The sequence below is a fragment of the Mustela erminea genome, chromosome 15 (genome assembly GCF_009829155.1).
Source record: "Mustela erminea isolate mMusErm1 chromosome 15, mMusErm1.Pri, whole genome shotgun sequence".
NCBI lineage: Eukaryota > Metazoa > Chordata > Mammalia > Carnivora > Mustelidae > Mustela > Mustela erminea.
This window is the reverse complement of record NC_045628.1, coordinates 52,566,995-52,582,947: the sequence shown is the minus strand read 5'-3', so window position 1 is coordinate 52,582,947 and position 15,953 is coordinate 52,566,995. Positions and strand designations below refer to the sequence as shown.

Genomic DNA, 15,953 nt, shown 5'->3' with positions numbered 1-15,953 from the left:
TTTTTTTTTTTTTTTAAAGATTTTTATTTATTTATTTGACAGACAGAAATCACAAGTAGACAGAGAGGCAGGCAGAGAGAGAGAGAGGGAAGCAGGCTCCCTGCTGAGCAGAGAGCCCGATGCGGGCCTCGATCCCAGGACCCTGAGATCATGACCTGAGCCGAAGGCAGCGGCTTAACCCACTGAGCCACCCAGGCGCCCCAGTCTGCTTTTGCTTTTAACCATAACAAGTTAACTTGTTGACTAGCAGTTTTAAAAAGCCTCAAACTTTAAAGATTCAGAAGTTCACTTATCTAAGATCTAAGTTTTAAACAATTTTAATGCCTTAAAAAGGAGTTTTTCCCCCGTTTTGGATTGTCAAGGTACCCTTCACCATTATCTTGGTAAAGATTTCAATGTAATTATATTTCATAGTTCACTTAGTTTCTTTATTTTTGAGAACTATAAGTTGCTTGACAACAACTTACTTTATGTAAGTTTATCTTTAGACATGTTTACATTATGTTTCCCATTGGTCTGCATTAAATAATGGCCTTTTGCCGCTGTTATTCAAATTTTGGCACTGAAGTCCTTGTCTTTGAGTTACTACCTCTCTTTAGTCCCTTTGTACTGCTAGAAGCGAGCAACTGTTGTCACAGAAACAGAACTCTCAAAACATGCCACAAGTCTGATGTAGTTAATACAACCGCAGATCATTGTTTTAATTTCAGTTTTCCTGGTTTTATTATACTGTATATTGTTTATTCCAAATAAACTGTTTTGTGTTTTAAGACTTGTATTTGTGTGTCATATTCAGTTTGTGTTCTGTTTTTTTGATAACTTTTCAAAATAATGGCCTAATAAGTGAATTGTTTAGTTTATTTAACTGAATCACAAAACTGGTTCTCCTTAACCAACAATTGGTTTGTGTTTTTATAGGTCATTTGCAAGTTGGTTGTTTGAAAATCAGTTTTACTTGATTCCATTTTATTTATCTTTGTACCCCCAGTGTCTGGCCTGTGTTTGTTACATACTATATGTTTAAAAATACTTATAAATGATGAACCAGAGCCTTGTACAATTTATAGTAGCTTTTTACCCATAGTATATCTGTTTTCTTGCTGAGGAGAGGCTAGAAATTTGGTTTAGATATTATTTGGGTAGATAAATAAGCTATCACAGGTTTTCAAAATTGTTGAAAGTTTAAGTGCAAGATAGTATTATTTAACTTGGGAATTTCAGAGTGTTAAGAAACATTAATACAAATGTCACTGGTGTGTGAAAGATACTTTGATTAAAGAAAGGTTACCAAGAGGCAGTGTGGTTTGGTGCTTAAAAAATCAGATTTGGAGTCAGACAGACCTGGATTTTATAGGCTTGTCACTAACTAGAAAGTGAGGGAATGGATTCTCTGAGCATATCTGGGTAAGAGCTTTCCAGAGAGAGGGAGCAGCAGACACAGAGTCCTGAAGTGTTTGAAGAACAAAAAGGAGGCCATGTGACTAGAGTAGAGGAGCAAGAGGAAGAGTATTAAGAGTTGAGGTCAGAGAGCTAGCAGAGAGTTATATCAAGGAGGGCCTTGAAGGTCACTGGAAGAACTTGGGCTTTTGCTTTGAATCAGCTGAAAAGACATTGGAGAGTTTTATGCCTATTGACATAAACAAGATCTGATTTTCATTATTGCTTGGATCAGGATAGTAGAGGTGGTGAAGGTAAAAAGTGGTTTGGATTTTAGGTATGTTGCATTTTAGGTAAATGATTATCAAGAGTATAATTTGCTTTTGGGGAATCATGCTATAAAAGCAAAATCAGTGATGTGTCATTATTGAATTTTACTTTTTAAAATTTTTATATGTTTATTTGACAGAGTAAGAGAGGACAGACAAGCAGGGGGAACAGTAGAGGGAGAAGGAGAAGCAGGCTCCCCGCCAAGCAGGAATACCAATGCGGGGCTCAACCCCAGGACCCTGGGATCATGACCTAAGCCGAAGGCAGATGCTTAACCATCTGAGCCACCCAGGCGCCCCTGAAGTAATTTTACCTTTTAAGAAAACTACCCAGATCTGTAGGATGTGTGAACACTGGGTAGAGAATCAAAGCATTGCCTACATTTATCCTTGGCATCACTGATCATGCTATATCACTTCTTGCATCATTATTGCTCTAGCTACCACTTATATTCTCTGACTGTCCAGGGTGACAGAGTTTTAATCTCATGTTAAATCTTGATCAGTTGATGGTAGCTATGAGGTGCTGTATCTGGGCTGTCAGCAGAATGCGGTAATTTCTTAGGGTTGTTTGCTATTGCTAGAAGATGGGAGAGGGACAGATAGGGTTCATTGTGTCTTTATTAATTCTGTTAACTTCCTTGAGCTCTAGATTCAACTTCCAGGTTTTTTGGGTTTTATTGGACAGTTTCATATTTTCTAGGCATCTCAAAATCTACATGGTCTTTGAGTTTTCTTCAAATTAGAGGGAGAAAATCTGCTTGTCAATATATATCGTCTAAAGTCTTCAGAATAAATGAGGTGATAGAAATTACCATTTAGTGAGTTCCTACTATAGGCCAGGAATTGTGCTAACATACTACATTAGATTGTGGATTTTGTGGGGGAGACTGGAGAAGGGGTGATATCGATCTTCTTGCCAAGAAACACTCCAAGATTATTCTGTTATCTTACCTCCAAGAAGCTTACGATAATAGGTTATTTGATTAAAAATCATGTTTAATGAAAATTCACGTGCATTTAGGGACCCTGGGTGGCTCAGTGGGTTAAAGCCTCTACCTTCGGCTCAGGTCATGATCCCAGGGTTCTGGGATTGAGCCCTGCATCAGGCTCTCTGTTCGGCGGGGAGCCTGCATTCCCCCCTCTCTGTCTCAGCCTGCCTCTCTGACTACGTGTGATCTTGGTCTGTCAGATAAATAAATTAATTTAAAAAATAAAATTCAGATACATTTAAAGTACATTTATTGACACTCAACGTGTTTGTTTTTGTAGGAGCTGACTAAGACTTTGGAACAGAAACCAGATGATGCGCAATATTATTGTCAAAGAGCTTATTGTCACATTCTTCTTGGGAATTACTGTGGTAACTTTTCTTACTGAATGTATTATTTTTTCTTTATAAGTTATAAATTTTACCTGAGATACAGTGAATCAAATACAGTAGAGATCATTTTTGAGGATTTTTAAATTGGTCTTTTATACAGGGTGTGAAGTAGCTGAAACATGACAAATATGTTGAGCAACACCCATACAAATATTCTGCGTGTTTCTTTTTCCTTCAGTGGATAGAGAATTTATATAGTTTTCATTTGTAGTTATTGGAGATATTAACAAAAATAGCATCACATGTGTTATTTTACAGACTATTTAAATAAAGTGCTCTTATTTATAGTTTTTATAAAAAAGAATGTCTTTATATATTACTTGTGTAACTTTTAAATTATTCTGGGTAGAGAACCTAGGTAGGGAAAAATTAAACATCTTGAGTCAGATTACATAAATGATGGTAATGAGAAAATTAGATGAATTTTGTGACAGAACTTTATACATTGAATAGCTTTAAAAGGGGAAAGCTAAATATTAGGCTAATAAGGTGTGAGAGTGATTTTTTTTTTTATTTTATCCTGGATTACGTTTTCCTAATTTAAAAGCATTTGTCCATTGCACTAATTTGAAAACTTAAAAATATAGGGCTGATTCAGATTTTGTGTGTAACTTGTTAGGATCCATAAATTACTGACTAAAACCCTCTTTTTTTGTATGTAGATGCTGTTGCTGATGCAAAGAAATCTCTTGAACTTAATCCAAATAATTCCACTGCTGTGCTGAGAAAAGGGTATGCAATAACTACTCTTCTAATTGGGTCTGGACTACCGATAGTAGGTGTTTAGTTCATTGAATGAATGAATTTTAATTTTTATGTAAATAGTGAATTCTGTATTTATACATTTTATAGCTGAGATAGGATTAATTTTTAAATATAATTTTATACTTGTGTTAATTGTAGTATGTGTGTTTTGAAATAGTAGTGGTTGAAGTAATTACAAGGAAAAGATGAAACTGATGGATTTCAAATTCTTTTTTCGTTCATCATTTGGAATTTATTGTATTTAACTGACTAGAGAACATCTATTTGTCAGCCAGGCTGGATTGGCTACACTTAATGCTGTGAAAGCCCTGTATCTCTGTACTTTACATCCCAGCTTGTTTCTGTTGATAAGTGTAATTTTATTCTTAAGAAACTTCTTTGGTTTCTTAACATAACTATATGTTGGAATAGGCACGTGTACACAATTAAATCAAGAAATTCCTTCTGAAATGAGTTCCAAAATTCGGTTTTAATGAGAATTAAATTTAATGTTATAGTATATTAGAAAATCTCTTGACTAAGATATAAATTATTATTTTTTTTTTTACCAATAGAAAATATTAGGATATTTAATTTAGAAAACCTTTTTGCATGATCTCATGTGTGTGTGGTATTTGTTTTTAATATGCTTATGCAGGATATGTGAATACCATGAAAAAAACTATGCTGCTGCTTTAGAAACTTTTATAGGAGGACAGAAATTAGATAGTAAGTATTGGAATTGTATGTTAATAAACTAATCCATTATGTCTGTGTTTTAAATATGATGGCTGAATTTTGTTAGTGTGATCCCAAGTTCATTGTAGAAACTTAACATCTTTTTTTTTTACTGACATTTCCTGTTGATTGCGAAATTTGAGTTTACTTAAAATTGATTAAATTAGCCTTTAGCATTTAAATCACAGATAAACCTTACGATTAGAGGTTAAAAACGATATATAAACACTCAGTGTGCTTCCTTTACTTAGTCTGACTTTATGTTTTTCTAGTGGAGAACTGAAAATTTAATTTGCTCTCATTTTCAGAAGTCCTTTCGGTTTAGGTTATTCAGGTGGCTGAGGTAGGAAGTTTTACAGCAGACATTTTTATTAACAAGTGAAGCATCAGTTTGGGTAAATTGTGATGGATAGAAACTTGGAGCTTTGAGAGAGTATTGTGAGTTTTTAATGTCGGCTTCAGAGAAGTATATGAAAATTAGCAGTATGTGTAGAAATTTTAAGATCCAAAAGGTGAAAGAGTCTACAAAATATGGAAAGAAGTTATAAGTAACCTCATAGATAATTGTAGAGTACCTAATCAGAACTGTGTAGTACCATTTTATCTTACTCTAATGATAGCGTTTTATCACAGTTCTCTAAAGCAGTGGCTCCTAGGTAGGGATGATTTTACTTCCTGGGGGACATTTAGCAATGTCTGAAGAGATTTTTGATTATCGTGACTGGTGAATAGGGATGTCCTATGGATACCTAGTGAGTAGAGGCCAGGGATGCTAAACATCCTACATTGCAGAGAGGTAGCTGGTCCAAAATAGTAGTGCTGAGGTTCAAAACCCTGTTCTGAAGTATTAATGAGTATGTTTTTATATTTTAAAAATGTACTCTTGTATTGCTTTGAATATTTGCTTTCCTGTCATGTACCTGCTTGAGAGAGGACAGTGGGCCCAACTTCGTAACTGGAGACTACAAATTAGGAAGGAGTTGTGAATGGTACATGAGTAATTTGGCTATTTACTAAGCAAGCCAGCATATCTGCACTCTGCAAATTCTGAAGAGTCCAGTTATCCTGTACCTTAATACATATTTGAAAACCCTGAAGAGACATAAAGCATTCCATCTTGTAGATTTCTAAGCCCTGTTCCTTATTTTTTTTTTTTTTTTTTGAGCAATAGAAAGTTCATCACCTAAATTGTTTCCTTTATTAATATTTTACTCCCCGGGGCGCCTGGGTGGCTCAGTGGGTTAAGCCGCTGCCTTCGGCTCAGGTCATGATCTCAGGGTCCTGGGATCGAGTCCCGCATCGGGCTCTCTGCTCGGCGGGGAGCCTGCTTCCTCCTCTCTCTCTCTCTCTCTCTGCCTGCCTCTCTGCCTACTTGTGATCTCTGTCTGTCAAATAAAATGAATAAAATCTTTAGAAAAAAAAAAAAATTTTACTCCCATTGATTTTTTTTTTTTAACTGCCATTAATGTTTATCTTATTTCAAAATCTGCTTCAAATGAAGGTCTGTTTTTGGTAAAATTGCTTTTAAGAGTATTTTTATTTTAAAAAGTTTTGTCTTTTAATTCTAAGGAAAATTTATGTTAAACTGTTAGGGTTCCCTTATTAACAGACAGGGTAAAAAAAAAAATTGTAACTCAGAATATTACCTTTTTTTCTTTTGGTATGGTAGGAAGCTTGGTTTTACTTACTGATTAAATTTGAGTAATAGGTTTTTCAAATCTAGGATTTTGATAAAATTTTTACCCCACCAGAAGGAGCATGTGCGTATGTGTGTAGGTTTTAGTTATGGCATGTACAGTTGAATTTCATTTATAAATTACTGTTCTAAGAAATTTTTATTTTTCAGAATAATCTTGCCTGCAATTTGTTTGAGTTTGCAAACTTTTATTGAGCGTACTTTTAATAATTTTTAACATTATATTAGATTAGACCCTGTACTGTTTGGATTATCATTGTTCTGAGTCTTTAGAAATTAATGATTTGCTTATGTATATGTTTACATTGCTATCTCTAAGTATATAGTTCACCATCTGTGGTCTCTGGGCTGCTGTGGAATCTGGAGATATGATAGAACTGCACAAAGTACAAAGGTGTTTTTTGGTGTTGGTAGGAATGGCATGGTAACAGGAAAAGCTACTGAGAGAATAGTAGATAGAAGTGGATAACTGCATTAGAAAATAAATCTGGGGTCAAAAGAGGCTTCTAGACGTTGGTCCAGCTGTCTGGTACCAGGCTTCCATCCCACACTAATTGATGGTGTGTTGGGTATTTAATTCAGGTCTGATTTTGTTGTGTGAGAGGAATCTCCTTTAACAGGAGAGGGGTGAGGGGAAATGTATCTGTATTTGTATCTGGAAACCAGTAAGGTTGTCTGTGGCTAAAACCATTTTTTTTCTTCTTTAAATTAAAATTCTTCAGCATGAATGTCTTACGTTTTAAATGTATTAGTATATTTATAGCTCTAGTGTTATGTTTCTATAAATCCTGCTAGGACAAGTATTTTTGTCAGATTTTTTGCTGAATCCCCATTGCTTAAAACACTGTTTGAAACAGGAGATATTCATTAAGTACTTGTTGAGTGAATGTTAGATGCTGCTGATGAGTGAGTTTACACTCAGTTTGTCTGTTCTAGGTACAGATCCTGATTTCACTGTCTGGGTTAAAAGGTGTCAGGAGGCTCAGAATGGTAAGTATGTAGGTTTCCCATGTAAATTTTTGACATTTTTGGATTTAAACAAATTTGTTTTTAACTTTATAACTTTATAAATCATAAATTTAAATAGCGTGTTTTCCCTTAGATAGGGATTTCCAAGGTTTTGTTATGTTGAAAGGGTGATTTGGATGGATTTGTCTTGTAGTTGTGTTACTGGTAAGAAATTATTAAAAGTCTACAATGAGTGTGGGATGCAAAATTAAACCATTTTTTTTTTATTTGGAATGTGTGGAAAATTGGCGTATATAATCAGTGTGTTTGTGCTGTAGAAGTTGTGTATGTGACTTAGCTTCTAAATGTACTGTTAAATGGAAATGTTTTCTTTTTATGTTTTTAATAGGATCACAGTCTGAGGTGGTAAGTACAAAAGTTTTATTCTTCATATTCTTACTTAATTATAATGTTGCCCTGTATTTGAGACAGGACTCTGAATGGTCTTTCTTTTACTTAGATCTTAAGCAATTCCATGTAAGTATTTTTTCCTTTAGTAACTGAAATAATACCATTTTTGGTGAAATGAATAATTATTGGACTTGTTTAATGTGTGATCAACTTGATTTGGCATATTTTAGTATGGTCATGGTGGTTATTCTTTCTTTTCCTTGCTGAAAAGTCATCACATTTAGGTTAAACAGCTGCGGCTTAGAAAGCACTTTCAGGGTTTATTGTGGTGTACTGAGAACACAAAAGTTAAGTAAAATTTGGAAATGTTTGTCTAATTCAGTCACATTTATTATTTTGGATATGAAGATTTCCAGGTCTTTTCAGTCATTAAAAGTTATGGTGGAGTTGAAAGTTGCTTGATTTTTTTTTTTAAACCACTTAGGTTTATTTATAACACGCATAGTTACATTATGCACTTAGGTTTATTTATAACACACACAGTTAAATTCTGGCTAGTGGTTTTTAGCAGTGATCATCTGCAGTTTAGTCAGTAAATAAAATGACAAGGAGTCAGGAGATGTATATGTGTCTTAACTCTGTCGGCAGTTACTTAACCTTCTTGGGTCTCTTCATGTCTGAAGGAAGATTTACATCTCTGTCTTTCAGAATTACATTGTGACATTGAAAAAGTCTTCTATTCTCTGGGCTTTCTTAATGTGTAAACTGGGCCTAATAGAGCTAATCTCCTTCAGGTTGTGAGCGTCAGACCAGATAGGTGTATATGTAGTGACTGGAGTTTGGAGCATCACCAAAAGTGAGCCCTGTCTGGTTATTGCTACGCCTGAAAGGCTTTTCCATATTCCTAAAGGGTGATGAATGAGGGAAGTATTTTTGGCTTCCTTTGGGGCACATGGGTGGCTCAGTTGACAAAGCATCCGACTCTTGATTTAGGCTCAGGTGATGATCTCAGAGTCATGGACTCCAGCCCCTAGTCGGGCTCTGCACTTAGTGTGCTGTCTGCTTCTCCCTCTCCCTCTGCTCCTCCCCCTGCTCACTCTTGCTAGATTTCTCTAAATAAATAAATGAAAATTTTAAGTAAACAAAAGTTGGGTTTCTTCACCTGCTGGTATTTCTGTTTAGGTTTTATAGTATTCTTTTTGGGATTGGAACAAGTCCTGCAAACAACAAAATAGCATTCGGATCATACTTAGTAACACAGACAGCTGTTTAGCCACAGTGCATTTTGTTACTCTGGTGGTTCACACTAGTTTAGTTTTAATCTTTGCACCATGGTGAACGGGAATAATCTGCTCTAGTCATTGTCTCTACTTGATATCACCTAGACTCAGGTATTACTCAATAGTTAATAGTGGAGAGAAATTCTGAGTTAGACTTAAATCTGTAGAGGGGTTTTATTTTGTTCCTCTAAACCCCATCTCTTCCCTATCATGGGATGACTTTGAGGTCACCTATACCCCAGAGCAAGTTCTTTTGATTTACGAGGTCTTAACTGGCACACATGTAGTTTAGGAAAGTATGGGTTGGTCTGAAATCATGATTCGTTTGTTTCTTGATGGGCAGTATAGAATTTTTGTTACTGAGATACCATAAGCACAGTAAGCTGTTAGCTGGAAAGCACCATGGAAATGTTCTTTCGTATGTTCCAGAGCAGTGTTTGATGCCACTGCTAAGCCTGAATGTTATGCTAAAAAATGTGTTGGTTTTTTAAAATGTCATTGTTATTTTCAGATTAGAGAGTTAGCCTTGGAACTGGACATTTAAATGTAACCTTTTCCACGTAGACCTTTAGAAAGTTTTTTGTTTTATGCTTTTATTTTTATTCTGAATTTTTTTTTTACTTAAACTGAATTTAATTAACATATAGTGTATTATTAGTTCCAGAGGTAGAATTTAGTGATTTTTCAGTTGTATATAACGCCCAGTGCTCATTCCATCAAGTGCTCTTCTTAATGTCATCACCCAGTTATCCCATCCCTCACCCACTGCCCCTCAAGCACCCCTCAGTTTGTTTCCTGTGGTTAAGAGTCTCTGTAGCTTGTCTCTCTCTCTCTTTCCATCTTATTTTTCCTTCCTTTCCCCTTATGGTTGTATTTTAGAAGAAAAATCTCTTTTGACATTTTAACTCATAATATTATAAAAATGTTGAATATTCTTAAATTTTGTGATAACTTGTATTTTTAACAAGAATACTATGCTCTGTCTTTGAGGGATATGTTGATGTTGTTATTCCATATCAAAGTAACCACAGCATTGGGTAAACTAATAATACATGCATTTTTAATACATAGTTGCTAAACTAATTTGTAAAAATCTTTCTCTTGCAACTTGCCAAAATCAGTCTGCATCCCAGAGGACTCATCAGTCAAAAATCAAGTAAGTGTTTCCTTTTCATAAACATGCATGGTAAATATGGCTGAAGGAAAAAATCCTGTTTAATAGTAAGCCAGTCCTTACACTGTGCTGTTTGGTGTTTTTCAGAAATTGTGTTTAGCCTGAGTAAACTAATTCTAAGGCTGTTTACTGATTGATATTAGTGTTTATGTTAAGGTTAAATTCAAGTCAGTTCTCTAAACTTGCTTCATCTGGTTCCATATAATGTCACCTTTCCATGAATGACAAGAGCCTCTTCCAGTTGTTACTACACAGCTAAATAAATTAGTAGTAGTAGGCTTGGTAGAATTGTAACTACCTGCTTTTTATATTTTAGAGTAAATTTTTCATTGAGTAATTCTGCATGGGTTGAAAGGGACAGCTGTTGCTCAGGGCAAAGTTACAGTAATGAATTAATAAGCATCTAGCAGGTATTTGAATTTATTTTTAATTATTCATTAGTCATGTGTACAACTTGTATTCTTAGGACTATAATAGAAAGAAACACAAGGCATTGATTTGGAGCTTTGCATCCCCACTGAATTTCAGAGGGAAATTGTGAGACTCTTAAAGTTTGTTTCTTTAATCAAGGTGCATTTTAATTACCTAAACTGGTTTGGAAGTGTTAAAACAGAAAGATCTGTTCTGCTCTTTCTAGGGAGATTTAGGATGACTCTCCCAAATACCAAGTAGATAAGGAATTTGGACTAGCTTGATGGCAGCAGCAGGAATAGAAAAGAAACCTTAAATAATAATTATGTTTGGAGCATACAATAACCCACCAGTATTAAACACTGATTTAATACTGGTTCTGTGTACCAGGCACTATGCTTAGTTCTAGGAATATAATAGTGGCAGTATAGATAAACTGCTCTGCCTCGTGGAGTTTATAATCTAATACAGGCTAATTTGAGAGTGAGGATCCCTGCATTTCTAGAGGCTTATGTGGGAAAGACACATAATTAGAATCTCTAGGCACATTAGTTTTCCCATGTACCTTGAAAGTGAAGGAAGATACAGCATTTAATGTGCCTGGCAGGATGAGTTAAATTTTAAGTTATTTTAATTTTAGCTCATTTGCTTCTGCTCCCTGTGTTCAGGGCTGTTTGCCCCAGCTTCAGTTAAGAGATTTTGGTGTGGAGTCCAGCTGACATGGGTCCAGTTTAACACCTGCCTCTGACTGGCTGATTGCTTCGCCCATCTGGGCCTATTTTTCATCTGTAAAAGAGGGATAGAAGGGCTTTTTCTTACTTTTAGGTGGAAATGAAAGTGTAAAGCTGTTAATGGTATATAATAATGGTTTGCTGTTAAGAGTAAATTTCATCTTTAACATTAGCTTAAGCACAACAATATTAGAGATATGAGTCAGAGCCCAGAAAATCATGGAAGTATTTAAGTATCCTGGAAAGGTTTGAGGCTTCATACCCTAATGTTCTTCTCCATTAGTGCAGATCAAAGAAAATTAGTTATATAAAACTGTTTCTGTGAATCACCATCTGCTTTGCTTATTTGTTCCTCAAGGTGGAGCTCTTGTTTATCAGATTGTAGTTTTATCTTGATAAAACATAAAGCAGCAGCGACTTTAAGAAAATTAAATGTTCTAAGGTGGTTTTTCTTTTTTTTTTTTTTTTTATAGGTATGACTGGTATCAAACAGAATCTCAAGTAATCATTACACTTATGATCAAGAATGTTCAGAAGAATAATGTAAATGTGGAATTTTCAGAAAAAGAGGTTATTACAGTCTTTGAACCATTTTTTATTTTGAGATTAAATACTTTTATTTGGAAGTATAGTATACCGCAGAAGAATCTATAGCAGTTTATCAGATATTTCTTCCTGCAATGTGGAAAATGCTGATGAAAATCTGAAGCATTGCTTTTCAGCTTGAATGATTTTAAATTTTGAGACAAATGTATACTGTAGGTTGTAGCTAGATGTGCATTATCTTTTCTTTTTTAGATTTGAAATTCAAAGCAGAACTTTGAATATATATAAAAGACATTAGTAAGATGTGATTTGGTTACATTTGTATACCTTATGAAAAAGGTCTTATTTTTTGTGTGATTTATACATCTTAGAATTTACTAACCACATTAAATTAGTGTGACTTGTAATTTGATTTCTTAGCATTCAGTGGAAAACTTCAATTATATTTAAGTTAGTGGCAAAAGTAGGTATTTTGCATATAAATACTTTTGTTACATTTTGTGTTGTTTTGCTCTTATATCTTGAGTTTTCTAGAGATTTAAACGTTAAATGAAACATACTGTGTTCTGCTTATTTAATTGTGTATGTGAGAATCCATGTAAAAGATTCCAGGTAGAAAAAGATTATTTTGAATTTCTTAAATTTGATATTCCATAGAAAGTGTAAAATAATCAGCGGCAGCATGAAGTTCTGTTATATTCAGTCTAAGTATTTTACCTTTCATTATATAAATTTATAAAATGTGCTGCTAATTTTGTCTTCATTAGTTGTCTGCTTTGGTGATACTTCCTTCTGGAGAGGATTACAATTTGAAACTGAGACTTCTTCATCCTATAATACCAGAACAGAGCACATTTAAAGTACTTTCAACAAAGGTAAGACAATTTTAAAAGAGTTGTCAGTAGTGGGGGCATCTGGCTGGCTCAGTAAGAAGAGCATGTGACTCGATCTCGGGGTCATGAGTTCAAACCCCATGTTGGGTGTAGAGATAGATTTTTTATTTAGTTATTTATTTTTATTTAAAGATTTTATTTATTTATTTGACAGAGATCACAAGTAGGTGGAGAGGCAGGCAGAGAGAGGGGAAACAGAGCAGAGAGCAGAGAGTCCCATGCAGGGCTCAATCCCAGCACCCTGGGATCATGACCTGAGCCAAAAGCAGAGGCTTTAATCCCCTCAGCCACCCAGGCTCCTGAGAGATAGATTTTTTAAATGAGAAGAGTTGTCAGTAGTATTTTCAGAATAAAGAAATATTGGTCAACTAATTGCCAGTGTGATTATAAGCTTATAGATCCTTTTAAGCACATATTTTCAAATTAAAAGGTACAGGTAAGTGGGTGTCTGGGTGGCACAGTCAGTTGGGTGTCTGCCTTCAGCTCAGGTCATGATCCTGGAATTCCAAAATGGAGTCCCGCCTGGAGCTCCCCACTCAGTGAGGATTCTCTTTTTCCTTCTGACCCTCCCCTCTCTCCTTTCTCTCTTTCACTCTCTCTCTCTCTCAAGTAAATAAAATCTTTAAAAAAGAAAGAAAGAAAAAAGAAAAGAAAGATAGATAGGTAGGTACAGGTAAATAAAACAAATTTCGAGTAACAGTTTTCTCCTTCCCAGATTCTAGGACAATGAAATTTAAAAGTTAGTTTAACCTTAGTAGTGTTTGTGTACTTAAGATTGGTATATTTCTTAAAGAGGTGTTCAAAAAAGTTGAAATTATCAGCCTGTCTTTAAGATTTGATAAAGTCTCTTCTCTTAAACTTGGCCCGTTTTTGATGTATAAATATTAATGTAGTCAAAAATAACAAAGTACTATGAAGATGAATCTGCTTTTTGTTTGTTTGTTTTTTAATTAAGCTGAATATTAAAATACTTTGTTATGAGGGAATACTGAATGATTTAAACTACAGTTCCAGTAATTATATAATTTTTAGGTTTCTTTATATTTTCAAAAAAGTAAAATATGCAGTAGAATTAAAATTCATAGAATGCTTTAGACAGCAGTCAGAAGATGTAGGTAGTATAAGTCGGACAAGTACTGAACTACTGAACTGAAAAATAAAAAAAACCTGACTCTGGTTCTTTGCTTGTCCTGTGAATTTAGACTAGTCATGCAATTATTATAAGACTAAATTTTCACCGTCTTTAAAAATGAGAGGTATGGACTAAATGAGCACTGAATTTTTTTTCATCTATAAAATTGTGTGAGGATGTATAATGAGTTATGACAGCAGGTGATTTAAGTAGACTTTTTCCATTACTATACCTTCTTTATACATATGTCTTAGAATGTAACTATGTTAGTAACTATTGAGTTAAGTGCTAAGGACGTGAATTTTCCTATCCTAGAATAGAATCAGGGTTGGCCTGCGTTTGGGAGAAATGATGACTGGGCCTGCAGAAAGAAGAGGATACCTGCAAAACATTTGAGCAGAAGCGCAGAGTTAAGAATTGGTAGTTTTGGGACGCCTGGGTGGCTCAGTTGGTTGGGCGGCTGCCTTCGGCTCAGGTCATGATCCCAGCATCCTGGGATCGAGTCCCGCGTCGGGCTCCTTGCTCAGCAGGGAGCCTGCTTCTCCCTCTGCCTCTGCCTGCCATTCTGTCTGCCTGTGCTCGCTCTCTCCCCCCCTCTCTCTCTGATAAATAAATAAAATCAAATAAATAAAATCTTTAAAAAAAAAAAAAAAAAGAATTGGTAGTTTTGGGGCATCTGGCTGGCTCAGTGGGTTAAGCCTCTGCCTTCAGCTCAGGTCATGATCTCAGGGTCCCGGGATGGAGCCATGCATTGGGTTCTTTGCTCAGCAGGGAGCCTGCTTCCTGCTTTCTCTCTGCCTACTTCTCTGCCTACTTGTGATCTCTTTCTCTCCCCCCCCCCCCCCCGTCAAATAAACAATTAATTAAAAAAAGAATTGGTAGTTTTTTGCATCTAGTTAGAAGTGATTTCCCTACTTATTTGAAGATTACAAAGTACAGAGCTGTTAAATTATGAGTAGACATGAGAAGACATAGTTGTTTGGATGATAGAAAGTGAGAAAAAGGGGTGAAATCTTTTTTTTTTTTAAGATTTTATTTATTTATTTGACAGGGAGAGATAACAAGCAGGCAGAGAGGCAGGCACAGAGAGAGGAGGAAGCAGGCTCCCTGCTGAGCAGAGAGCCCGATGCGGGGCTCCATCCCAGGACCCTGAGATCATGACCTGAGCTGAAGGCAGCGGCTTAACCCACTGAGCCACCCAGGCGCCCCAAGGGGTGAAATCTTAACAAGATTTTAGTCTTACCCCATCCACACAATGTAGAATTTGTTTTATAAAAGAAGCTAGAAATTTTACTTCTTTATTAAAGAACTTAGACCTAAACAAAGAAGCACTAGCTTTCCAGACAGGGAAGTATTCCTTTTGGGCCAGGATGAACAATTCAGTAACTATGTAAAACTCGGGAAAAGCATTTAAAAGCTAAAACTCTAGCTAGATTTGGGAGATCAGAAAGTTATGGGTTTGGCGTTTTTGTACATATTTTTACCAACAGGTTGTTAATGCACATTTCTTTTGAAGTATAATAGATGGTAAATGACTTAAAAACTTGTGTTACTGGGTCTCCTCATATAATTTATGGAAGAATAGGATGTGTGGTAATGAATACACAAGTTTGTGTGGCTAGAATTGAGGATGTTAACAAAGCATGGTATTCTCTCCTTAATTCTCCTTTGACTCTTGAGTGCTTGTTGTTTCTAACCATCAGCAACCCCCCTGCTATATTCCCAGTTTGCTTTTTTGATCCCTTCTTTCTTTAAATGCTACATGACTACTTTTCTTTTTTATATAGTAGTTCATGTATATATTTCATTACTCTTGCATCTTGTCTGTGAGGATAGGAAGCAAGTCATATCCATACCTGCAGGTAAGGATATCCCAGCTGACTCCACAAACTAAAAAATGAGTAATTCTTTAGTAGAAGTATGATCCGTTTGCTAAATTTGTCTAGCCCTGTGCATTGTACGTAGTGCTGGTCAGTAATTGTTCAGTGAATGAATTTAAATTGGATTCTAATGTTAATGCTTTGAGATTGATAGAGTATTTTTATTCTTCGTTTTAATAGATGAAAAGAAACTGAGGTTCCTGGACTTTTAAATGCTTTTCCCGAGTTTTACATAGTTACTGAATTGTTCATCCTGGCCCAAAGGAGTACTTCTCTGTC

The 15,953-nt window shown here is 35.3% G+C and overlaps 1 protein-coding gene across 1 annotated transcript in view; it reads left to right on the top strand.

Annotated features, from left to right (window-relative positions):
- SUGT1 (SGT1 homolog, MIS12 kinetochore complex assembly cochaperone) overlaps positions 1-15,953 on the top strand; it is a 40,677-nt gene that overhangs the window by 4,909 nt on the left and 19,815 nt on the right. Inside the window, exons 3-10 of the mRNA XM_032314490.1 lie at positions 2,979-3,069; positions 3,753-3,822; positions 4,493-4,563; positions 7,205-7,258; positions 7,626-7,642; positions 10,029-10,063; positions 11,697-11,793; positions 12,537-12,644. Coding sequence (XP_032170381.1) covers positions 2,979-3,069; positions 3,753-3,822; positions 4,493-4,563; positions 7,205-7,258; positions 7,626-7,642; positions 10,029-10,063; positions 11,697-11,793; positions 12,537-12,644 — 543 coding nt within the window. The remainder of the gene's footprint in view (positions 1-2,978; positions 3,070-3,752; positions 3,823-4,492; positions 4,564-7,204; positions 7,259-7,625; positions 7,643-10,028; positions 10,064-11,696; positions 11,794-12,536; positions 12,645-15,953) is intronic.